The sequence below is a fragment of the Stenella coeruleoalba genome (genome assembly GCF_951394435.1).
Source record: "Stenella coeruleoalba genome assembly, chromosome: 7".
In the NCBI taxonomy this organism is placed as follows: domain Eukaryota; kingdom Metazoa; phylum Chordata; class Mammalia; order Artiodactyla; family Delphinidae; genus Stenella; species Stenella coeruleoalba.
This window is the reverse complement of record NC_137153.1, coordinates 37334213-37361299: the sequence shown is the minus strand read 5'-3', so window position 1 is coordinate 37361299 and position 27087 is coordinate 37334213. Positions and strand designations below refer to the sequence as shown.

The 27087-nt window shown below is 41.4% G+C and overlaps 1 protein-coding gene across 1 annotated transcript in view; it reads left to right on the top strand.

The window, feature by feature from the left end:
- The window catches only part of AOPEP (aminopeptidase O (putative)), a 359010-nt gene that overhangs the window by 259803 nt on the left and 72120 nt on the right, over positions 1 to 27087 (top strand). The window contains exons 12-13 of the mRNA XM_079927637.1: positions 15367 to 15429; positions 15833 to 15907. Of these exons, the coding sequence (XP_079783763.1) occupies positions 15367 to 15429; positions 15833 to 15907 (138 nt within the window). The remainder of the gene's footprint in view (positions 1 to 15366; positions 15430 to 15832; positions 15908 to 27087) is intronic.

The following is a 27087-nucleotide window of genomic DNA, read 5'->3' as shown; positions in this document are numbered from 1 at the left end:
TCAAAGATGAGAGAAACACAGGCTTCACCCTCAGGATGCTTAATAATTCAGTGGGAAAAATAGATACGCAAATAACCGACCTAAGGCAGAGAGCCGTGAGCGGTGTAAAACTAACTCACTTTTAGGGTTGGGAAGAAAGAGGTCATTTTGCATTTGTGGAAGCAGAAAGGATTGAGGTACCATTTAAAGTTCAGTCTTGAAGGACAGGTAGGGGAGAAGGTCATTTCAGGCAGGGGGAGTGACATGTTCAGCGTCTAGTGGTGGAAACTAAGTGTGCATGTTTGAGCAGCATGGGGCAGAGTCAGATCTCAGTGATGGGGGTGAGGGGAGGTGTTGACTAACTAGCCTGCCATAGCATGATTAAGGCTCTGTGGGTAGTGCCTCAGGACAAGGGGAATGGAGGCAACTTCCCCGGTGGGGGGGGGGAGAGCGGAGGAAAGGACCCACCCTCCTAAGTGAGCCTTACTCTCACTCTCAGCTCACTTGCCCCAGCCCCGGCCCCTGCCACACTCTAACCAAGGCGATTCCACCCCCCAAAATAGACAGGTGAATGCAACTCATAGTGATAAAATACATCAGCTGAATGCATTTTGACTATCATTTGGAACAGCGATCTCTCCCTCTCCATTTTCCTTCTTAGGAAGTAGTTTATTGTTGCCCACTTTGCATGGAGAGCAGGATCTGCGAAGCGGATTGATTAGTAAGGCAGGACACAGCCAGACTGCACAGGGCTGAGTGTGATGATGAAGAGTTCTCACAAAATGCACCGAAGGCTCATAGAAAGAGTGCTAGTGCTTGAGTGGCAGTTAGATACCTGGACAGGTGGGCCAGCAGCCTTGCTGGAAAGAAAACTCCCTGGATGAAGGGCCAAGTCTTTCCCCTCCACGCAGGTACTAGGGAGTCTCGTGGAGTGAGAGGCACAGTTAGAGAGACTTTTGCTCCTTAGTTTTCAACTTTTGAAATTTTATGTCTAGAAGCTATTCATTTACATGGATACTTTAAAAAAGCATCATTAGGGGCTTCCCTGGGGGCGCAGTGGTTGAGAGTCCGCCTGCCGATGGAGGGGACAGGGGTTCGTGCCCCGGTCCGGGAAGATCCCACATACCGCGGAGCGGCGGGGCCCGTGAGCCGTGGCCGCTGAGCCTGCGCGTCCGGAGCCTGTGCTCTGCAACGGGAGAGGCCACAACAGTGAGAGGCCTGCGTACCGCAAAAAAACCCCAAAAAAACTACAGGTCCCAGACTCAGGCCACACCCTCTGAATGAGGATCGCCATAAGGAGGGCTGGGACCGACTGATAGAATCCATAATTATGTCATCTTCTGAAATATATTCTGTGAAAAGGGTTCTCCTTCTTTGCCGAGTACAATCTAAACTCTTAGAGGCCTTCACGTTTATGTTCTTCCTGAGCAATCCAAATATTTGGCTTTGTGGTTTAGTTTATTCATTCAACCAATATGCCTAGCCTTGCGCTGGGCCATGGACATAACAAAGCTGAAAGGGCACAGCCCCTGCCCAGGAGCCCATGGTTTGTGGGAGCATCTGCAAACCAACCATTGTTCAAGGTGTGCTCAGGGGGCCTCTGCTCTGAGTTTGAGACCCATGGGGAACCGTAGAGGTTGACTTCTGTATTTGCCAAGTTCAGCCAGGAGGCCAAGTCCATTAGAAGACAACATGCTTGGAGGCTGGAGACTCGGCTGTACCACCCCCATCCCCCCTGCCCCCTCTTGGTCACAAGTTGGCCAGCTTATTGTGCAAGGGAGCCCATGTGATGGTCCTCAAGGTGCAGTGACTGGTGGGTCATGTTTGAACACACAGGCATTACCTGTTCTTCAGGTTCATACATATTGTGCACCCACAGAAAGATTCACTTAAATAAGGACACTGTAGCTCTTGCAAAGAGTGATTCTGTTTAACAGGATTTCCCTGAGCATTGCTTTATCTGTTTCATAGAGAGAGATCTTTAGAAAGAAGGAACAAGGTAAACTCAAAGAACTACGACAAGGATATGAACTTCGGATTACAAACCTTTTGTCAATAGAAAAGACATTCAGTTCTGCCTTTTAAGAACTGCCCCCATTCTCTCTTCTATTAGGCTGAAGACGTACTCTGGTAGACTCTTCATCAAAGGCACGTTATTCTATATTTGCATCGTGCTCTTCCCACACCTGGGGGAGAGCCCTGAGACCTAGCAGTGCAGTGAGTTGTGTACATGGGTGCACACACACGCAGGCCTCCTTGACTCTTTGACATCGCACGGCATCATTGTACATGCTGGTGTTCAGATCTGCATCCCAGGCCTGGGGGCATCAGCTCCTACTGTGGCCGTTCACAGTGCTCACGGGATTTCTGCCCATCTCTGCTGCCAGGGCACCTGCTGACAACAAAAGCTATTAGGAACACTTGGCTGCTTTTAGAACATGGGGCTCTTTTCTCCTCTTTTGTGGAGAGCCATCATGTCGTATAAAATAGGTGTACATTTAATATCTGCGTGGTGCCTATCTCTTGGGTGTGGCCTCTATTGCTTCATGGTTAAATTTTAGGCTTTTCTGGTGTTGCAGGACTTTCAGTCTGCTTTAGAATCCTTGGTAGGAGCAAGTCTTGGAGAAGAGCCACTCTGTTCATCCATGGGGTAGCTGTGCCCAAGCTCATAGCCCTAGTTAATGGCAGAGCCAGGGCTTCGCTCTAGGACCCTGAGTCCTCAGTCTGCCTAAGACATTTTATATTTTTAGCAGAGTTGCTTTTAATCCAAATTAGCTTGGTCCCATTCTTGACTTAGTTTTTACAAGACATATAAAGAGATAATAAATGAATACAGCAGAAAGCCTGAGCAGGGATGATTTTGAATTTAATTAATGACTGTTATTTTTCCTGAATATGTTCATTTCTATTCTTTACAGGGCCAAAAAAAAAAAAATGTGCTTTGTGTGTACAGTAATGTGAATCTCACATTCCAGGGCTTTTCATATGTGTCACAGGTATACACGACCCTCTTCCATTTATATATATCTAGATGGTAGCCCTGTATGTCTGACAAAATATTTTGCATAGAAAGTATGGGGCATTCAGGGCTTCCCTGGTGACGCAGTGGTTGAGAGTCCACCTGCCGATGCAGGGGACGTGGGTTCGTGCCCCAGTCCGGGAGGATCCCACATGCCGCGGACTGGCTAGGCCTCTGAGCCATGGCCGCTGAGCCTGCGCGTCCGGAGCCTGTGCTCCGCAACGGGAGAGGCCACAACAGTGAGAGGCCCACATACCGCAAAAAAAAAAAAAAAAAAAAAAATAGAAAGTACGGGGCATTATTGTACTGAAGAGCTGGTATCTTTTTTGGAGTGAATGAATGCAAGTGTGTGTAGAGATTAGGTCTATTGTCTTTGGAAAGATAGATACAACTATTCCTCTCTTGAGTTGGAAACCAAATTAAATAATAAATACCAGGTGGCCAAAACAACAAGTGAGAAAAAGCAATTGGTTGAACAAAAAAGTGTCTTTATGTACCTTCTAAAGCATTCAAGGGATGGTTCCCGTATCTGCTTATTTGCTTTCAAAAGCAAATGCCAACTGGAGTCCCTGGCTTTTGCCCTCGTTTGTCCCCTCTGCTGACCCAGAGGAGGAGAGTGTCAGTGGCACAGCCCGGTGGCAGCCAACCAGCAAGTGTATCAGGGGTCAGGGTAACAGTCAATGATTGTCAGACTGTCCAAATGTGTGTTTAAAACAGGGCAGCGTTCGTGTCACACATATCTCCGAATGGCAGTTCTCCAGGATTTATTGGTGCTTGGTAACGAGCGTGTTCAGCTCATTCAGCAGAAGACCCCATCCTTCCAGGTCAATCCTCCGCTTTGGGCCTTTACAAGCTCAGTATTTTCTGCTTCTGATCCTGTCTAGTTATAATTGCTACCATCACACTCTGAGTGGGATTCAGACAATCTGATGGATAAAACGCAAAGCTGCATTATTCTGAGGTTAGTGAACAAGAGTGGAGGCTGGATGGAGGAGCAGAGTCAAGCGTGTTATATGCAATGTGCTGTCTTCACAAAGCATGCGGTAGTGAAGTTTTGTTCTGCAATCGTCTATGTTGGAGGAAGGAGATAACTGATACATTAGATGCAGCTTTGGATATCAATATCAATAAAATATCATAAAATCAATAAAAACTGCATATCAATAAAAACTGCAGGTGAGTTTTACCTTGGACCGTGGCAACTTTGCTAGGATACATTTTGAGACATAAAAGTAAGTACTGGTATATGTCTGTTGTCCAAATGACCTTGGGAAACATCGTCCAGTGAATTCTAGGTTGCTTTTTGAAGGAGGGGAAAACACTGGGGGCAAATGCTCCAGAAGGAGCACTTCCTTTTTATGCTGCTTTTATAGTTAAATCAGAGTATTTGCCACTTTAAAAATAAAAACAGAGCCAATAATGAAATATTTATGAGAAATTGCTACAGTGATTGCTGCATAGTTTGTAGCAGAATGTTGCAGTGCTCCTTATACTGAGAAAGTAGAACCTATTAGGTGTTGAGGTATAACAAGAAATGATTAAACCCAGATGCTTTCCTAAAATTATATTTTCAGTGCATTTATATGTCTGTTACAAACTGTGCTACATGCTAAAAATATTTTCCTTTGTAGGCCGAGGGAAATTTCAAACCACATCGAGGGCATCATAGATCAGATGGTTTTTCTTAAGAGTGTTAAGGGCATCCTGGTTGTTATCAGCCCAGACTTTACAATATGATAGTATTTATGCCCCGAAGAGTCACAGTTCGGTTCTTAATTTCAGCAACTTTATTGGCATGAAAATGCATGGGAGCTAGGCCAGAGTCAATACATCAGAATGGAGGACTGAGACTCTAGGGGCACAAGTGACAATGCGACTAGACTGGAGAGAGCCCCTTCATCCCTGTGGCCTGTTGCCCTGGGGAGAAGTCACCTCCCAGGTCCAGTGGCTCCTTTGGCCTTTGCTCCAAGCACTCCACCTCCTTTTCCCTCTGTGCTCTCTCCCTTTTCCCTCAGCTATGCGTGCTGAAACTTCATATTTTGTGCGGCCAACCAAAGACACATTCTCTTTAAGACTCTTCTCGGTTGTATTTATTACAAAGTTGGCTTCTCCTGAGTTCTCACTGGTTCTCTGCTTCTCAACTTGTATTTCTTCAACACTGTCATTGATTTTGTAATTGAGGGATGTCTGCCTGGGTTTGGCATAAATACTTACAGTGAATTAAACTGTAAATGGGTAAATCCAAGAATATAGAGGTAGTGTAACTCCCTACAGAATTGTATTTTTTATTTAATCCTTCTCCCCTCCCCACAGTGCACTGGGGTATACTATTTTGCCTGTTAGAATATCCAGAATGAAAAAAGGGCTATCATTTTACTGAGTAGGTGCATTTTATTGAGTACGGTGCTCAGTACATTATACGTAATTGCTATATACTTTTTCTAGTCACAGCTCTCTAAGACTGACATCATTATTATACCCATTTTATAGATGAGGAAAAGCAAATCTGTCTAACTGGAAAGCCCAAGTTCTTAATTATTATATTGGTTTTAAATGCATGTAGCTACTATTAGGATTTTAGATGTTTCTGCATCTAGCACCAGATCGTGCTGGTATCTTCAGAGAAGAACGTAGAAATATCAAATTTCATTTTACGGTCTTTCTGTAACAACAGTGGGCTTATTGTTTTGAGCGAGGTGGGGTCAGAAACAGCACGATCTCCTTTATAATCAGGCATACGAGGAAGACAACGTGCTCCATTTTGTCCACCAGTCCTTTGGGAAGGGACAGGCAGTGGTTTGCAGCACCTCAGACGTGTCATATCTCTGCAGGCTCTGTCCAGTGGCATCGTGTCTGTGTGGTGGGTTTTTATTAGGACGTCACAACTCGATTATTTTGAGACCTTTCAAAGATTACTTAGGTTCATAATACGAGACCGGCGTTTGCTTCTGAGGGGAAAGAGGAAGGGAATTAGCATTTACTGGTCTACTTGGTGCCTCTCCCTTTATGCACCATCTCATTTCGTCCTCAGCACAGCTCTGCGAGGCAGGTTTCCGAAGGGTTGTGTGACATGCTCAGGGTTACATAGCTTCTAGATGGCAAGAATGGAGGGTGCCTAGGTCTAAGTTCTCAGGTGTGTATTTCCCATTACACATGGCTTTGTACAGAGGTACTTAAGCCACATTCACAAGCCAGCGCCGAAAACAGCAACAGCATATTTGGTTGTACATTAGCATGATTTCCAGTGCCCTTGAACCTGAGAGCAAGGTAGTGAAATAGGAAGTGCTCAAATAGAAGGCAAAGCTAAAACAGACCACAGTATTTAAACTGTAAATTGAAATCCATAATTATAAAAACAATCAAGTGACCAGAAGATTGTTAGGTTTGAGATTCTAATGTACCTAATATTAGTATGAATATGAATTAACTGGGTGGATTCTTAAATTCTGCATATTAAGAGATGTTTATGAGTCTAATGAAGCTCTAATGTTCTTTGTGGTTCTTTTCCATCTCATGCTACTGAGCACAAAAGCTGTGTTGTGTGCAGAATGGCTGGGTTTATCCCTACTAGAAAGAAGTTATGTTTGGTATCTAAAGAACAATGAGAGTTTACTGCCTGGCTGACCAATGGTGGATCAAGTTCACATTCCCGGGCTCCTACTCTCCCACCTACACATGCAGGGGGTGGAAGCAGAGCAAAGGGAGGGAGGATACCTCCTCTTTTCATGGGGAGAGAGAGAGAGAGAGAGAGATGTGAGCTCAGGATTTCCTAATATGGACACAGCTGGGCCTGTGTAGCATTAAACACTGATTTAATCCACCGCTGGAGGAAACATCCTACAGAAAGTAGAGATTAGCAGCCAATTAATTCTGGCCCTTCCCGTTGTTCTTCTGGAACATCTCTTATATGGATCTAAATGTTTGGTGAACACACATTCTGGAAAATAGCTTTTTTCGTATATTATTTACATTTGGGACAGCCATCTCCCCCCAGTTGTGATGGATTTTGTTCTTCCTACACTGTGTGTGTATACGTATGTACGTGTGTGATCCTATTTCTCTACAGAGGTCGGATGACTTAGGCCCATTCCTCTTGTGACTTTGCAAATTGTGACTTCATGGGGTTCCTTTGGGAGACCAGATGATAGGCAACAGAGTCTGAGTGCCAAGATTTTTAAAGATAGAAATGTTGGAAAAAGAAAAATAGACATGCCGAGGGCCACAGACTCCAGGGAGCACGGGCACTCCATGTGCACACACTTACAGATACCACACCCATTCCAGTTTAGGGAATAACCAAAGGGACCCAGACGTGAGTATTTGCTTTTCAAGCTAGTGAAATGTTAACATATAGGTTTGTGTTTTAAATTAGTGACTAATATCACGGGAATCCCCTGGTGGTCCACTGGTTAGGACTTGGCACTTTCACTGCCGGAGCCCGGGTTCAATCCCTGATTGGGATTAATAATAATTAATAATAAGTAAATAATATAAGGCATTTTGCCAGAGTAGTTTCCCTGTAGCATTGATGTAGTGTGTCTTTCCTGAACAAGGAAGCCCATTTGGTTAGAGCACGGTACCCAAGACTCAAGCTACCCGGGTTGCCTTCTGCGTGAAACAGTAGCTTTTGCACGCAGCAAAGGGCCTTTTCCATTGGTAGCCACTGTCCCCTAATCCTAGCCAGCAATCTTCCAAATGCAAAATGCTTGTTTCCAGGGAATGTGTGGCAGCCATCAACATAATTAGAGCATTGTTCACGGGGGAGGAGTGGGAAATACCACCTCATGTATACAGAATTCCAGGTCAGCACTAAAATCAGGGTCCCTGAAGACGAGGATCTATGCTCTTTCAGTCAGGATCCAGAATCATATTAACCAGGAACCTGGAAAAAACTCTAGACAGTCAAATATCCATCCATTCTTGCCTTCCTTCTGGGTAGTGTTGAGATCTTCCATTTCCACTTCTTTTTAGTTCTTGTGTGTGTGTGTTGTGTGTGTGTGTGTGTGTGTGTGTGTGTGTGCGTGCACACAGGCACGCTTAAGTAATCTTGCCCTGAAGTTTATCCCTAAGAGTAAGCTATAGGAAATGCTACCCTAGGTCAGCCTGACAGCCCATCCTGTCCAGCTTTGTGTCTGCCATCTGCCCAAAGGGACTTATTGTAATAGAACACAATAGGTGGCTGTCCTCTGTGGCATTGACCTTGAAATTTAGATGTCTCTCAAACGCCTGGAATTTCTTCATAGTAACCTATTAGAGATGGGTCATCATTAAAATGATCCAAACCAGTGGTTCTCAACACAGGCTGCCCATTGGAATCCCTGGTCGGGGAGGGGGGGACTTGTAAACTGACTGATGCCTGGGGCCCACTTTCGAAGATGTGAATCTAAGTGGTCTGGAGTGCCTCCTGGGCACTAGGATTTGTAAACCCTCCTGGTGATTCTAATGAGCAGTCAGGGGTTGGCAACAACTGATCTAAAACCACACCTCCATAATTTTATATTTCACCTGTGAAACTCTTTAAGATTATAGTGTCCAAGAATGTTAAGTGCCTGTAAAGAACTGCAGTCATATGGGGATTGAGGAGGATATACTTATACCTGTTTTCTAAAATGTCTGTTTCAATAGACCTTTATGGTATGGGATTATATTTTACGGGCTGTGTTTTAATGTATGGTTGATCTGATCCACATAATAAGCAAATATCTTAAAGCGAGACAGTCGGGCTAGATGTTCCCTAAGCTCTCATGCTAGAGTAGGAAGAACACTACGTTTCCAGCCAGGAGGTCTAAGGGCCACACAGTATGAGATATTAAAAGCATTATACTTCCCTGAGACTCAGTCTCTTCATCCTGAAGATGGGACAGTATGAGAAACAAACAGAACAGTCTATATGTGGAAGTGCTTTGTAAACTTAATCTTGTACAAAACTGGCCACTCTGGTTCTTTCTACCAGTTCTGAGGTTCCACGGTCTCTGATATATGTAGTACTTCAGCACTTTTTTTTGTCTTCAGGTCACTTTCCTCCAGCTTCTAGTGACGTTGTGTTGCTTCTTAGTTCCGGTAGTCTACACTTTTGATAAGTAACAACTGCCTTCTCTTGTAAGCACATCGCATGTGTCATTTGATCTTCACAACTCTATGAGAAAGAGGCTTAAAGAGGTCAGACAGCTAATATGTGGCAGAGCCTGGATTCAAACCCAGACAGGCTGTCTGCGCACTCTTTATACCATGCCGCCTTACCGCCTGGTCATACTAGTCTCCTGAGGACAGGGATGGTGTCTTATTCATCTTTGTGTTCACAAAGTCTAGTGCTCTGTTTTGCAGTAGGCAAACTCAATGTGTTTGTTAAGTGAATAACCCGTCTATATGTTCCTCTGGTTTTGATATCAAAAGTGATAAAATACTTGGTTGGTTAACATTTTTATATTAGTCCTCTGTGATGTTTGTATAGTATTATATTTCTTTCGGGCTTTATTTTTTTAACAGTTCTTTTCCTCAAATTTTATAAATAGGGTATAATCATAAGTCCTTACCTTCTATACTTCACTTCTAAGTGTTAATGGAGCGAAATACTAGAACCATAAAATTTTTTTCAGACCCCCTTCCTCCCTCCAAAAGAGAAAAAGAAATTTAAAGAAAGAAAAAATAAACCCAGAATATTTTTATTTATTTATACTCCTCCTTGTTCAAAAGAGAGTTAAGCAAACTCTTAGAAAGCAAAATATAGCATGATAAAAGTAAATTAAAATAAGAAAACTGAAGCAATGTGAAAATAACGTTAGGAAAATAAGATGGGGCCAGGAATTACATTAGCATACAATATGTACCCCCTGAAGTTCCTATACTTGGCTTGATGTAGGGTCACAGAGCTTTCTAGAAGAAGGAAAAAGGATCAATTTGCAGTGTTCATGAGGTAAAACAAACCAGTTGCCTAAGTCCAGCTATTCCTGATGTTGATACTACGGGGAAGTTTTTCCTATGGGTCCTCACAGAAAATTACTATTTAATATAATAAACAACCATCTAAAACCATCCTTACAGTAAACACTGTGATGGATTTTATGGGTTGTTTTTCATAATGCACCTCAATAAAGGTTGATGGCTTCTTCCCAGAATGTAATGCGATAAAAGGAATGTCCCAGAGCACCAGTAAGATGCATCCTGCACCAGCTGTGAGGTGGTCTGCCTTAACCCAAGAAAATCTTAGACTTTCCTGGGCAGGAGTTTTGGTATCCGCAAACTCTGTGAACCTCCTGACAATTGGTGTGTTGGGTGGCTGTGCACCTTGGTGTATTTTTCTCTGGGGAGCCAGTAGTTGATAGCAAATGCTTCATCAGATTTTCAGAGGGGATCAAGAAATGGAAGAACTGAGCACGCTACCTCAGGCAAGCTCTGTAAAAGTTTTTGAGCAACAGTGAGTTCAGGGTTATGGTTACTAAGAGGAGAGATTCTGTCAGCCAGGTCACTGCGAAGCAAGTGTGGGATGGATTTCCTTTTTTGAAAACTATGCTTTATAAGGACTTCCACTGAGAAGTTCATTTGGCAGGGCCAAAATCTTCTTCAGAAAGAAATTAGGCATTCATTCTAACATACAGACAAAATGGGCAATAATACAAATTATAATTTTTCTAAAGTCAAATAAGTCAAATATAAAGATATCATAAAGGAATGTTACATTTTAAAATGAAAGAGCAAAATTTAAAGACATAAACATTGGCTAACTTTGCCCCTACTCCTTGCTTGTTATTATTTGCAACCTGAACTAACCTTGATTTTATTTCCAGACATGTGTAGACTCTTACCTTCTAATTTACCCTGAATATATGTTGGCTATAGAGCCCTTCTGAAGCCAGCAAAAGCTTCTGGACCTTTCTACCTTGTTTGGTATTAAAAAGTCTTTTGACTTCTTATAGTGGATAGTTTTCCCTCTGCTGTGCATAAGGGAGTATAATTTGCCATCTGAAGCTGTTCGGTCTAATTAAAGGGCTTCCCTCATTAGCCCTTTCAGCCTTCTGGTTGCCTAGGAAGGCATGCTGCTGCTTCTCATTCCTCTGGACTGTACCTCATCACCAAGCAGAGGCACACATCCATATTAACAATATGAAATTTGTATCACTGTCATTTTCCAGTGAAAGGAGTCATTTCAAGGAGTTACTTCCTCTCCACTAAAAAAAGAAAACAGAAAAAGGATTTTCCCTCCAAAAGTAATCTCCAGCCACTAGGTTAAGTAATGCTTTTATTTTAAAAGCAATGGCATTTCCCTCAGCTTCTGAAATTGTCTTCAGCTGTTATAAACTGCTTTGACAAGAAAGTTTCTTAAAACATTTTTTTTAAAAAAAAAACTTGCATCTCTACTAGACAAGCCATTTTTAAAGATATAATTAAAATAGAAGACATCTGTTTTTAAAAGATAGCTTTAAAGTGCTTTCACCACATTTTCAAAGACAGTTATTAGAGTATTCATCCCCAGCTACAGAATTCAATTTTTTAAAAAGTCGTCTTCTTCAAGTTTCACTGGGGTCCTTCACTGGGGTCCCCTGATGAAGAAAGGTAGATTTAGGTGGACAAAAGGAGAAACGTGTTGAGGTTATATTGAACATGCTCAAAGAGAATTAATACTTTTCCAGGGTCATGAAATATGTTAATATTTCATTCCAGATTAAATTCAGCTCCTACCACCACTTTGGGATACAATTTTAGTGAATAATATATGAGGGAATTAGGAACTTTTATTTCCCATTTCTATTTTATTTTTTAAAAAAGGTCATTTTAGAAGTACCCTGGCAATGTAACTGAAAACCCATGGTGTCTCCTTTTTAAAAATGTATAATTCTGTGCTCTTTACAAATTAAGATATTTTAGTAGAGCAGGAGTTAATTAGAAATATCTTCTTCTTAAGATTTTCCCCCATGAAATTTCATATGCCATTTATTCAGTCATTTATTCCTCTATCCTTCCATTCACTTACTTAACACATTTATTGAGCATCTACTATGTGCCAGGCAGTGTTTTTAGTGACTGGACAAAAATCAGGAACAGAAGGGACACAATCTCTTTCTTCCTGGACCTTAAAATCCAGTTGGGGAAATAGATATTTGATAAATTAATAAAAAATAGTTATAATAGAACTGTATAACACAAGAGTGAACCCGAATGTAAACTATGGACTTTACTTAATAATGTATCAAATATTGGTTCATTAATTGTAACAAATTCCTGGCACTGATGCAAGAAATTAATAATAAAGGAAACTGTGGGTTATGTTGGCACATGGGAATTCTGTGCTATCTGCACAAATTTTTCTAAAAAATAATGTCTCAATAAAAATAAAACATTTTAGGGCTTCCCTGGTGGCGCAGTGGTTAAGAATCTGTCTGCCAATGCAGGGGACACGGGTTCGAGCCCTGGTCCGGGAAGATCCCACATGCCGCGAAGCAATTAAGCCCGCATGCCACAACTACTGAGCCTGTGCTCTAGAGTCCACGAGCCACAACTACTGAAGCCCGCGCTCCCTAGAGCCAGTGCTCCACAACGAGAGAGGCCAGTGCAATGAGAAGCCCGCGCACCACAACAAAGAGTAGGCCCCGCTCCCTGCAACTAGAGAAAGCCCGCTTGCAGCAATGGACCCAACGCAGCCAAAAATAAATAATTATTTTAAAAATTATTTTAAAAATAATAAAAATAAAAAATTTAAATATCTATAAAAGATAATTACTTTCAAGGAAATAAACAGGAAAACACAGTGGGATGACATAATTTGGATTGGGGAGTGAGGAAGACCTTTCTGGGGAAGTGTTGTTTAAGCCCAGCACTAGAGAATAAGTAGGAGCCAGCCAGGCAAAAAAGAGAAGGAAATGCATTCTCAGTAAAGCAAAGTGATACCATTTGAACTACCTTTGTAAATACCATTCTGGTTTCTTTGTGGAGAAGAAAGATTGAGGGGGTGGGTTTGGGGGGCAAGAGGACAAACAAGGAGACAAGTTAGTAGGCACTTAGAATGGACCACAGCTTTTGCTACCCACTCAGAGTCCTAGAAGAGCAGAGTAACAGTAGGATGTTTTCTTGCTCAGCTTGTGCCAGAAACCGTTAGATTCTCTGTGAACTGGGTGCTAGCAAGAAAGGAGACTGTCAATGGCACCGAGATGGTGTTCCCAGGTCTCAGTTCTTAAGATCTTTCCACTGGCTCAAAGGGATTTTTAGAATGAGGAACAATCTTGTGTGTGTGTGTGTGTGTGTGTGTGTGTGTGTGTGTGTGTGTGTGTATTTGAGACCACAACCAGATGAAAATTATAAGGGGAAAAAGCTTTCAAGTACTAACTACCCAGCTGTAACAGCAGATTTTCATAGAAGTCTGTGTAAGGTTTAATTTGCAATAGTTATCTTTCTTCCTGCTGCTGGATTGTTGGAATTTACTTTGGTTTTTGTTTCTTCTAAGACATGTTTTTAAATTGTTGCTAAATCAACAAAGAGGACACTTAAGAGAGGTACATTTAGGCATGGCACTGTACATCAATATTGAACTGTTTGTATCAGGGAATCTTAGACATGGTGAATTCCCAAGAAAAAAAATTCTAGTGGGTAAAGGGAAATGTCAGTCAGTGATAGATTTCTATTGATTCTGGAACTGTTATTAGTAGCAGAGAAGCTTAAATAGTTCAAAGTTTTATTTCCATTTAAAATTAAGCAGCTCTGCAATTACATAATCCACTTCATCATTTGTAATTTTAACCTGCCTATATTGATGTGCATTTGAGGCTTGAAAGACTATCTATTTTTGTGCATTTCGTTTACAGTAAAAAAATTGTATGCGATGGTTGTACATTATATATAAAAAGATTCGATAACACCTAGAAAAAATCTTTAGCAAACGAGCATGCATTTCATAGCACTTAGCTAATACCGGTTAATATGTTGATTTAACTCTACATAGGGTTTTTTTTTTTTTTTTAATTCCTGTTAACACAAACACCAAGTCAAGAATCTCCCGTTTGAGCAGTCCTGTTGTTTGTTTTAGGAAACAGAAGTGCATCATCAATGTAATTTTAAGTTAGTCCAGTTATGAATCTGGGATGAAGGGATAAAATAAAGTTTTCCACTCTGATGTCTCCATTAAGAAGCTCCCCTTTGTGTAAAATACTCCATGGCAAAGTTGCTTCTATTTAAAGTAGTGAGTTTGATCTTGGCTTTGATCTAAAGCTTTTGATCTTGAAAGAAGGATGGAGTAGCAATAAAGAGAGGGCAAGACAGATTTTCTTTAAAGAAATGCGATAAAGTTAAAGGAATGGTCAACATCAGCAAACGCGAGTGCGACCCGACTCTTCTCCCAAAGCACTCACCCCCCAGGCTGGTTCAGCCCACTTCTGATGAGGATGGAAAGAAAGCCTTTTGGGGGTCGGCGGAAAAGACTGAGGGTATCTCACACTTTTATAAACTGAGTGGAAAGTTTACCCCTATTTATGAAGACGTATTGACCCTTTCTTAAATTCTGCTAGTCGCTTTGGAGGGGTCCACAGGCCGGGCAAGCGCGGCGCCGGCCGGGCTCACCCAGAGCGCGTTAGCTCCCGCGACGCGCGGGCGGAGCCCCGGGTTCGCCTTTCACGCGCTCGCGGCTTCTCCCCCAGGAGGTCACCTGCCACCGCCCCGGAGTCCGGAGGGGCCACTGAAAAAGATCAACTCAATGGCGTCTAATCCATTCCCAGAGAAAACTCCATTAGGAAAGTTCCTTTCCCTCCGCGAAGGCCATCTGGACACTTAGGTTTCTGACCCGAAGGGCGAGTTCAGGCTGGCCGCGGGGTTGAGGGAGCTTTTGCCGCTAAGCCTTTTCGCCTGCCGGCGGGCAGCAATTCTGCTCCCACCGCGGTCAAGAAGCCCTTTCGCGGTACCCGGGGTCCCGCAGGCTTGTGGGCTGGAAAGGTAAGTGCGCGCGCCGGGGATCGGCCCGCGCGTGGGAGGGCGCGGGCAGGACGCAGGGAGGGGAAGAAAGATGTTTGCGAAGAGAACAATAACACAGGCGGAGCGCCGGCGGGGGTGGGGGCGGAGGCGACCTGCGGGGAGGGCGGCGCGGCCGCCTATACCTTTAAGGCAGGCCCCGCCCCCGCCCAGCGCCCGCCCGCCGCCCGCGCCGCCGCCCGGGCCCCGCGCTCGCCCGCCGCCCGCGCTGTGCCTTAGGTGTTGCGGGCCTCGAGCGTTCCCCGCTCTCCGGCGGGCCGGCGGGGCGGACGGCCCTGGGCGCGGGTTCCGGCGCCAGGCTCCCACCTTCACCTACCGCGGGCGAGGTACGGGGTTGGCGCGCCGAGTTGGTGGGGCGCGGGGGAGGGAGGCTGGGGCGGCTCTCGGGAAAAACTTGACTCTGTCCCCTTCCCCCGCAGCCGCTGCAGAGGGAGCGCCTGGCCGGGGCGGAGTGCGGGCTCGTGCGGCAAGTGAGCGCCGAGGTGAGTGCGGGCGGCGCGGTCCTTGGGCTCCCTCCCTCCCCGGGCGGTGGGTCGCGCGTTGCATCCCTGGCGCGGAGACCCCGGTCGGCTGCGTCGCGTGGCAGCGGTGGGTAAGATGGCCCTCGTTCGGGGGCTCTGGCTCCCACCGGCGCGGGGGCGGCAAATCGGGCCGATAACGGAGGGAGCGGCCGGGGCGAAGGTCGCGGCCTCGGCTCGCCGCAGACCCGAGGGCCCCCTGCGCTGAGGCGGCCCCGCGAGCCCCGAAGGGTGCCTGTGGCTCCCCCAGGTGAAGCCGAGGAAGGCTATGTCGCGAGGCTGTCGATCGTTTGTTTCTCACGCTGAGGGGCGGCCCGCAGGACCCGTCGTTCTGTGTTTAAAATGCCCTGTGGTTTTTGAACTTCAGGTCGCCAAATGGGTCCGAGTGAACAGGAGACCCCGAAAACGGAAACGAAAGGAGACAGAAGAAGTGTTGGAAAAGGTAGGGGTCCCCGAAAGAGAGCACTGGATGGAGTTCTTGATCAGTCTCCCCGTCTGGCCCTGAATACTTGGTCGCAACGACAGAGTAGCTTTTTTTTTTTTTTTTAAAGTTTGCAGTAAACCTTAGATATACCTGGATAGTTCTATAGAAACGCTGGTTGATAATTCTAGTGACTTATCAACGTACTGTGTTCTCAGGAAGTTAGAATGACCCAGGATAGAGATTTCTTTCATGTTTATTAAATAGAGCGTTAGGACATAAGCGAGTTCCATTATTACATTAGACCAGTAGTATTTATTATGGTATTATATTATTATATAACTATCTCTAAAAAAGGGGGTTGTTCTGAATAAGTCACCCACAGTATCAGGTTTCTCTGCTTGGTCGTGACAGAGACAGTAGCACACTCATTCATTTAGACTTTAGAGTACTCTGAAAAATGGAGAGAGAAAATGAAAGAAGTGTATTACTTTTGAAACACTAGGAGAGATTTTATTTACTAATGCAAATGAGAAGTTTGTTTTTCTACACTTAGAATTTCAGTATGCTACTTTGCAGAAGTTTGGACTACCTGTTTTCTCCTGAAATTGGGTTAAGTCAAAACTTGATTTGTCATTGTAATAAGTAATACGAAATAAGGTAAGTAGTCTGTCGTTTCCTGAGTGATTTCATTGAAAACTCTCAAAAGTGAATAACGTTTTTACAAACCTTACAGCAGATATGATTTTTGTTGCTTTAATTATTTTACTGTTTTTTGATTCTTGAAAGCACCAAGGGATTAAAATAGCAGTGTGTTGTTTTTCTGCTGCTAGAATGTATGATGAATCACTTCTGATTCTGAAGCCAAATTCTTGCTGATAGCATTGCTGCCAACTTCTGTGATGTGTTGCCTTAGTATGGGCATTGCAGCGTCCGAGAATGTGCACAGAGCACATCGTAATGAAGGTGATACCAAAGTTTCAGAGTGCATTTAAGGATACCAAGGGCAGCTTCTGAGAGAATTACAAAAAGAACTGGCCTAGGAGTACAGTCATTTGTAAGGAGTCATCCCGAGTGTGTAGAGTGTGACTCTTTAAACCAAGAGTCACATATGTCACTTCAGTTAAACAGTAATAGAAAAAGTTGTCATTTTGAATGGGCTTGAGTTTTCTGACCATACCTTGACATGCCATGGTAGGTCGTGTTTGTTTAACTTTCATGGTCTAGGTGTTCTTAAAAATGTTTGTGAGGTGATGGATAGATGAGATCATAAAATGTCCAAAGAAGGAAAAAGAGTTACGGCTTATTTAGTATTTTAAAAAATAGTTTTTAGCTGTTATTTTTTTAAACCCAAAGTAAGATTACCCAAGCACACAATGTATCATGCATAAAAGAAGTGGAAGCCCTTATCTTTGTGGATTACCAGCTACCATCACTACCAAAATCTGAATTTGAAGTAACCGTTATCTGTGACACCCAAGACCTGACCACTGCCTTCTGAGAATGAGAAGGGTAGGGACTGAGGATTTTGCCTTCCAGGAAAACTGGAGTTCTTCATTGAGCCATTTCTCCTGAGAGAGGCTGTTGTGTTGGAGCTTATGGGGAGGACGCACTTTTGACTTTTCTTAGAAATTGTGGGCAGCAGTTTTGAGGAGGACGTGAAAATGAAGTGGGTTGAGACCATCATGCTGAGCTTCCTTTCCAGGAATGGAGCTTAAAGCTGACTAGCTTTGAGGGTGGAGGTGGGCAGGGCAAGAAGGTGGGAGATTTCAGAATTGTATCAGACAATATTAATTATCAGCGTCTCCCGTCTCTCCTTCTGGTTCTGCACAGCGGCTGAGCCCTTTGCCCACTGTTTTGCCTCTGCCGCACCTGGGAGAGAGTTTGGAGCTCACTGAGGCAAAGCACATGCAATATTTTCAAGGGCAGGGTTTAGAAAGGGGGAGCGATCAGCTGCCAGGGGCATGAGAACAAGTTCTGAAAGGCACAGAAGCTACCTTGCAGCTGGTAGCCGAGGTGTGTCGTCTGATTGCCCGAGTGTCTATTCCAAAACGCAGATCAAATTCTGTGCTTATGGGTATTCAGATAGGTCATTTGTTAACTTTTTGCTGGGATTTGAACCTGTTATTCGTAGGAATGTAGGTAGTTAACTTACTATTGAGTTTAGTAAGTTTTTTTAAATGTTTGCCATAGCAGAAGTCAATTTTTCTTTTTTCATGCGTTTACTGTTTCTCTGCAACGTTAGAATAAAACTATGGTGTTTTCTGCTTTTATTCATTTGATGTAACTGTAAAATAAGAATATGAGTTTTAGTCGTTTCTGGTTGGTTGTGCATTTAAAATCTAGCCATTGCTTTTATTTGCCTACTTTGTCTTTGCCCCTTTCTCTCCCTCCTGCTGCCCTTTCCTCCATCCCGTAAGTCTGTATTTGCACCTTCAGGCCTCAGGCAGAATTCATCCCTGATGGGTGAACTTGTGGGATGACTGGTCTGTATTTAACTATGCAAGGGTCATAACATTTTTTCTCTGATTTTTACTGACCTGCTCGAGGAAGGAAAACAGAAAGCAGTGGTGCAAGGCCAGAGTCTGAAGAGGGGCGTTTGGTGAGGAGTTAAACGTTAAAGAATGGAATCTTACAGGAATGATTATTTCCCCCCCTTAAAATCTTGAAGGCGCTAAGTGGTAGGCATAACCTGGTGTAACTTGAAATACTAGTTGAGGTTTTCAGTGAACTCAGAAGGAGAAGCAAAACAAACTTATACTGTGCTCAGCTGTGGGTTAAAATAACGAATAATGAAATAAAGTAAACTGGGTGAATGAGAGGTACCACCGGTAAAGTGATTTAAGATGCTCTCCTGGCCTTTCCTGGCCTACTGCTGTGTTGTGTCATTCCCACCCACCCACCAGATAGCTCTACTGTCTCTCTGTGCTGTCTTACGGATTTTCATTTCTTGTCTTTTCTGTAGATGCGTCATTCTTTTGTCTGCATTTTCTCCTATTTTCTCTGACACTTATTTCCATTTTACTTTATGTTTTAGCCCTTTTTCCACTGGTGTAACTGAATTCCTTTACATTGTTGGTTTTTTTTTCTTCAACTTTAGTTACAAAACTCACCTCTCTTTTGCTTCTGGTCCTTAGGTATTTTCTCCTTACATTCTGATATTCTTCCTTTTTCACTATTTTGAGTTCCTTTTATTTAGTTTGAATAATTTATGCAACAGAAAGGCAAGGGGAATGTGAACAACTATACAAAGAACAACTAGGATGAATGGGTCAGCCTGCTCTGCAAGGGGCGGGTCAAACAATGGCGATTGCCACAGTGGATTGTATAATGTATATTTTAAAAAATAATGTTAATAGATTTTACTAAATGACTACTGGTTTTGGAAGAACACACATTTTTTTTTTCCTGCTTTTATTTTTAACTGGTTCAAAGATAAATACAAATTATCTATCATATTGAAAGATTAAGGACTAATATAATGTTCTTATAAATATATACTTGATAATACAGCATTTTCGATAATTCTTTAATCAGTATTCTAAGGATTATATAATAATTTATGAAGTCATATATTTGAAGAAAATATCTGACTGGCATTATGATTTTTTTAGAGGAAGAAAATTCCAGTTTTCATATTTGAAAGAAGTACCTTTTCTACTTTATGCACATCTGAAAATAGAACAAATTTTAAAAATACTAATTTCTAGTCATCAGTAAGTAATATGATGTCAGAAGTACTCATTGGCATACTTTCAAAACATTGAAACTTCAACAATACTAAGGTTTGCTGTTATTATTAACAAGAGCTCCTTCACGTGTGTCTGTTTACAAGCAAGTGCCTTGCTGAGGGTAAGATTGGCCTCTGTTACGATTAATCATAAGAAACGCTAGGTGCAAATGGTCTCCAATAAAAGCACCCTTTATGGTTACCTTAATTATTCTTTTCTGCCAGAACCTGAAAAATAATACCCGTAAGCATAAAATTGTTTAAAATTTGGTGAAGTTTTCCTTGAAATATTGAGCGAAACATGAAAATCTAGAAAGATGGTTGTGAAACTGGATTCATAGCATTTAGCGGCCATTTTAGTGGGATCTAAATGGTAAATTCTATTTTCTGAGTCTTAGAGAGAAAATACTGGAACTATTTTCTTTGTGACAGTATCCTTCCTAAATTCTGGACCATTTTCACTCAGCTTTTTCATTTGTTCTTTCCACACGCTTGATTCTGAACTGAAATCATTGATAACCTTGATAATAATTCACAGAAGATTTTTTAAATCCAACTTGGCTTATGCATTTTGCCACATTTATTGCGCCTTTTAAAATTTTACACATTCTAGGAGAATGTTTTTATTACAATTCTGATATTGAAATATTCAAAATGATAAAGGTAGGTACAAATTTTAAACTATTTAATAAAGTGCTTTACTGCTATTTGTCTTTTGTGACAAAGATCTGTTTTCTATTTGGTTTATGATTTCTGGAAAACAGTGTTTAAGACTAATAAAAATTTTCTGTTTTTTTTCTTGGATCTCTAACAGCAGTCGGCAACGGTGTTAGGCTTGACTCTGCAGCTCTTAGGATTCAAAGCTTGGCAAAACGGCACAAGATGAATTTAGGGAGTGCTGAACCAAAGGGTCCTTTCTCTTTATAGGCACTACCTGCATTTAGCAAAATGGTAGGTGTGGGCAGCCACTCTTCTGTAACTGAGGCAGCATTCGTGTTGAGTGGTTTCCCAGGCACTGGTGCCCTTTCCTCTTTTCGAAAATGCTCTTGCCATGTGAGAATTCATAACTAGTCTACATTTATATAGCTGTAACCTCTTACAATAGCTTCATTGATACTTGATCTCGTAGAAAAGCTTTATGGATTCTAATGAGTCACAGCTCTTGAGGCACCAGCCGCCCTCTCTTACGCCTTCCCTATCAGTGAGTGGCTTTGTGTCCTCTGTTGTACTGATTGTGCCTTTGGATGACGACTTACTTGAGTGATAGGAGGAGGCAGAATAATTTATTAAAAATAATTACAAAGAAACCAAACAAAAGGGGGAATTATAGCACTGTTAATATGCAATTCGTTATTTTATTGCTGAAATATTTGGAACTCAGTCTTTTTTGTGCGTCTCCCTCTTTTCCTTGTAAATCCCTAACAAATACATAACTTATTAAATTTTCTGTACCAGGTCTCAGGTTAGATCTGGTTTCACAAGATCTTGGTTGTTTTTTTTTTTTTCCCCTTAGCTGGACCAAGGAAGAATTGCTGATAAAATGTATTTTTGGTAGCCTCAGGAAGGAGGTCTGATCTGTATAATTTTATAGGATTAAATTTTCATCGATTTTGTAGATTTTTCTTAAGAATCTGCAGTTCTTTAAAGAAAAGTGAGAATTTTGAGTGTACTAAAATTTCTTCCCATTTTCAGCTGGCATGATGGGGAAAATTTAAGTCATCCACTTACCCTCATGCACTTATTCACATATTTTAAAAAGAATCTTTGAATGGAACTATTACTGTAATAATAGCTGACACTTATCATGTGTCAGACACTCTTCTCAGTGCTTTACATGTATCAACTCATGTAACTGTACCATTAAAGTAGTTTCACAGAATAGCAATATGATATGTCAGATGCTTTGTGGAGGTAGATGAGTTATAAACAAATCGAATAATTGTTGTAGAAAAGAATGCTTTGGGCAAGACTTAAAAATTCTCTTTAACCCAGGCTATTGACATTCCTAGACCACCAACATAAAGCATACGTTTCTAAGTTAGGAAAATCTCAACCAGCATGTATTTTGGAAACACTTGAAAGTGTGCAGATAATTACACCATTGTTGATTTTAGCAGATTTGATGCCAGCAGCCATCAACTCTTATGTGCCGTGAGAGATGAAAGCCATTTTAATATAAAACATAAGAGTTTGGCTAGAAAAGGGAGGCGGGCAGAGGAAATTTTTGTGACTTTTAGTTTTATAGGAAGCATTAGTTACATTCCTGTGACAGAATGCTTTACTTGGCAATCATTCTCATCTTAGGCATTTTAATGAGCTGCTGTTTTGTGCCTGGTATCATGTGGCACTAATAAGATGCATTATTTTAGTAGCACCTACTGGTGTCAGTGTAGTTTAGGGCCTGTCATTGTTTCCATTAATCTTCTATTTTAGGAGGCCGACACTAGCATGTGTCTTTAAGTCTAGCCAACATGTATTTCATTTATGTTTCTGGGTCTCTGCACAAAGGAAAAATGACACTCAAGCCTTGTGTTTCCAGTACTTAGAAAAGGACCTGATCACATACAGCCTCAATAAATATTTGTGGAATGAATTAGATGAGTGAATCTCACAAATGGTACCTTTCTATAAAGTTATACCTGGCTTTTGCATTTAAAAAAAATTTAATGTCCAGGTTTTTATTTTGTTCTCTAATGACGGAGGTTTCCATTAAAGCACATTTGGTAGAGCTTTCCTGGCTGTCGTGGGTCATCTTTTTCATCTCTTCTACAAAGAGAGCTCAGAGCCAGGAAGACTGACACTGATCCCAACTCTGCCACCTAATTATGTTCCTTAAGTTTGTCGCTTGACTTTTGCTTTCATCTGAAAATCCTTTCATTTAATAGGCCAGTTAAGCCAATTTGTATTAATTATAAAATTAATATTTACAGTTTTATGATACATTTTTTTCTCTTTTGTCCATTTTTTGGCATTTAGGAAGGCTTGTATTTTTGTTCTAATGGTTACTTTGACATGATAACACATTTCTGCCTCTTGTCCACTTTTTTTTGCTCATGTGTATTGATTTCCTGCTGTGAGCAATAGTAAAATTAGATACTAACCTTTTCTCGCCCCACCCCACTCTGTCTTCCATCCTGTGACTTGAGGTGTTACCTTTTAGCTTCCAGGTAAATACCTATGACACAGTCAACAAACTAATAGTATTTTTCATATAATCTTCCCGTCCCCTCTCCCCTTTTTGATAGTTGTACCTCCAATGTCAGAGGATGTAACCATTACATATTATACTGTATCCTTTATAAAATCACTTAGTTTTAATTCTGCAAGTCCATCTATATTTAATGCTCATCACCTACCCTTGTATTGATCTTCAGTCAGTTTGGTTTTTTGAAGCTAGTTTTATAGTGGGTTTCTCAGGAAGAGCTTGGGGCAGCAGTAATTCCTGAGTTCTTGTATGTTTATAAGTTTTTGTTCTTTATACACGAGGGTCAGTTCAACTAGACATAAAATCCTTGGCTCATATTTTCTTTAAGTATCCTAGATAGTTCCTCCATTGTCTTGCATAAAGTTTGACAGTGGCCTCATTTCTTTTCCTCAGTGACCTGGTTTTTTCTCCTGGATGCCCAGATTTTTTTCTGTAAATTCCCCAAATTTTTCTTTAATATAACTCATTGTGGGTCCGTTTTCCCAATTGTCACTTGCTTTTGAGCTTTATTTTCTTCATCTGTAAAATGAGAATAATGATAACTGTTTTTGCCTGCTCAGGGAGTGGATTTGAAGACCAAATGAGATGCCGTATATAAAGTGCTTTACGTTTATTTTACTTTCTTGTTACCCTTTAAGATGCCTTGTTGTCAGGAACTTTAAAATTTACAGTACTTCATTCTATAGTCAGTCGGATTTGAGTTGGCTTTATATTTGTGAGAAATCTAAAGTGGATACCCTGAAGTCTTCTGTCTGTATTCTGGCAGTGAATAAACTCACCCTGATCCACTTGGGTAGAATTGCTGGCCTAAAAGCACTGGTGCTTTTTGAAAGTATCTCATTTAGAAAACTCCACCTTCATTGTATTCTTCTCATACTCTTTCCTGTCATATGTTAGTTTCCCACACAAAACTCTGGGGTTATGTGATTTTAGTTTATATGTGCATAAAACAAGGCAGAGGAAAAAAAGTTAAAGGACTCTATTTTTTCAGATAATGAGGGGAGCTGAAAACCTAAATCAGTCTAATCAGTCAACATATTTTCTTAGATTTGTTGTATATAAGGCCCTGTGTAAGAAGCTGCTGGAAAATGCCAAAGAAACAGGAGATGTCATTTCTGGCCATGGGAGATAAAACACACAACATATCAAAGATCATTTACTACAAGCTAGCATGTGATAAATAAATCTAAACCAATGTAGCACAAACTAAGGATATGAGCATATGATGCATTTTACCTGAGGCTACCCTGGACTAGAGTTTCCATTCCTGGACCTTGTTTTGATAAAGCAGCCCTTTACACATGCAGGCTGGAAGTTATGGTGGGAAATGGAGTAATTGAATTAACTGAATCCATTTTAATGCTTTTACCTGATTTGTAAGCACAGATAGGGGTTTGATTGACATACATATAAATAGTGTTAGTGTCTTTATTGAATATATGATTTTAAAAAATAAATCCATCCATGTTTTGCAAGTAAGGCTGGAACCCATCATAAAAATTCTTCTGACACTTATGAATCAGAATGATTTGGAAACCCAAGGCTAGAAATGTAATACTGTTTATGATTCTGTGTAATGCATTCCTTATTAAATTCTATATTTACTTAAAGTATTTATTTACTAACTTCATTGCATATCCACAACACATAAAACATAAATGAGTAAGGAGTAGGGAGTACAAAGATGAATGGAAAACAGTCCTCAGACAGTTTACAGTTGAGATGTAAAAAACTAGAAACAGAAGAAAACAGAATTGAATGAAACCTGTATCAGAGGTACATTAGGTATGCATACAGAGCAATTTGGATCTCATAAGGAAAGGAAGCCATATCACTTTGGGCTATTTGCATTATCCACAAGCCTTGTCCAGGCTAATAGCAGGAAACAAATACTTGCTCCAGTTCATTCAACTTCTGTTATTTTGTAGAATTGAGGATGCCGTAATTTCTGTTCTCAAAATTCAGATTGTCTTCATAAGAACATACTGAAACTGTGAAGTCGGTATAGTTGACCCTTGAACAACTTGGAGGTTAATCCAGGTATAACTAGCTTACAGTGAGTCCTCCATATCTGAGGTTCCTCCACATCCCTGGATTCAGTCAACTACGGATCATGTAGTACTGTAGTATTTACTAACGAAAAACATCCACATGTAAGTAGACACATGCAGTTTAAACTCACATTGCTCAAGGGTAAGCTGTATTTCTCTTTGGCTCACTAACATGAAATCAAAGTGCTGCAGCAAGTTTAGGCTACCTCTGAACTTGAGGATGTAAATTTTTCATTCTATTTCTCTATTTTTTTTCCTTTTATTTGCGTCTTTCAGTTTTGGGTTTTTTCCTTCCCTCTAAATATTTGGTTTCAAGGCAAAATGAGAAATGAGAATGTTTCAGAGTTAGGGGTGGTGACTTCAAGTTCCAGAGCTCTTCAGAGTTGCCCCCTCTTGTGATTTTTGGATGTTGTGTTCTCTTATTCAAAAAGTATTCCACGTGTTTTCAACACCACAGATGACCTCTTTTTTTTTTTTTAACAGTATTTTAAAGAACAGTTATATACCCCTTTTATTTTTTGGTGATGAGAACAAATGAACTTGTGAGGTAGGCCACAAAAATGGCATTAAGTGTATAACCAAATCATTGATCATTTTATGTATCTTTCTATAAATCAAACAAGCATTTTTTTAAATAAGGAATACCATATTTATTTTTAATACTTATTTATTTGTTGGCTGTATTGGGTCTTAGTTGCAGCATGCAGGATCTTTCGTTGCGGTGCGAGGGCTCTGTAGTTGTGGCATGTGGGCTTAGTTGCCCCACGGCATGTGGGATCTTACCCCGACCGGGGATCAAACTGCGTGCCCCCTGCAGTGGAGCGCAGAGTCTTTACCACTGGATCGCCAGGGAAATCCCTGTTCTTTTTTATTGTGAAGTATTCTGTTGTGTGGATGGACTACATTTTGTTTATCTATTATTGGTTGATAGATGTTTGGATTTTTTGCAGTGTCTGGCTGTTAGCATAGTGGTTTAACTATCTTCAGTGTAGACCTATTCCTCTTGGGTAGTTACCTAGGACTGGCATGGCTTGGCCTTTTGGTAGTTGTATGTTTAATTTTTAAGAAACTACTAAAAATTGCCACCAGCAATGTTTAAGGTTACAGTTTCTGTGCCTCCTCGTCAGCACTCGGTATTGTCAGATTTCTTTTTTTTTTTTTTGTCAGATTTCTTTACATTAGCCATTCTCATGGGTATTAAACCATGTTTTTTATACTTAAGGCTTTTATTTCTTGTGAGGATCTGTAAGTATCTAGGTAATCCTAATAAACTTTTGTCCTCCATTTTGCAGATCAGAAGGCAGTAGTGCAGTAAATGGAAAATCTGAATGTCTCCCCCAAGATCCCCAAATGAGTCACTGAGCCTAGAGTCCTCATGTGTCAGTGGGAGTCGCCGTGACCTACTTTTGTTCCGACTCTTGTCTCCCTGTGACTCTGGTCCTCCTTGTCCACATAGCCTTGTTAGGTGTGCCTTTCTTTTGATCTTTGTAGAATGATCCATTCTTGTCTCTGGAATTTTGTCTGATGAAATCCAGTTGTTTTCTGCAGAGGGGTGCTAATGTCTTGGAGAGGTGACCCTTCCTGAAGTATGCAGATCTTGGGTGGCTTGCAGACCTTGGGTGGCTTGGGCCTGGCTCCCAAGGTGGACCCCTGATGACTGTACCACCATGTGTCATCCTGTCAAAGAGGCTGGATACTCGTCTTGCCAGAGCCTTGTGGGAGTTAAGTGAGGTGTCTTATCTAGAACAGCTGGCACTAACGAAGCATTTAGTACATTTTGGAGCACCTCTTCAAATAAGATGGTGGAAGACTGACTACCTAATAGCATGTGGATAGACACCATTCGTTTTTTTTTTTTTCCTTCTCCACAGTAGTGAGATAGGAAAACATTCTTAAATTTATTTATAGACCAAAAAAACCCCAAAAACAAAAACAACCCCCCCACCCCCCAAACCAGCCTTGATTTCTTCCTGTAATTGTTCTTTGGTTGGCAGCGCATATAGCGGTAGTACTCATACAAGTCTGTATGTTTTGTCTCTATCGTTTGACTTTATTCAAGAAGACGGGTCCTATTTCTCCGCACTACTCTACAGTTTCATTTGCATCTCTCTTCAGTTTGTCTACTACAGTATAGTAAATTGTCATTGTTGTTGTTCCAAACAGGAAGCTCTCAAAGTGCTCTTCAGGTTGATAAGATTTCTGTTCTAATAAAGCT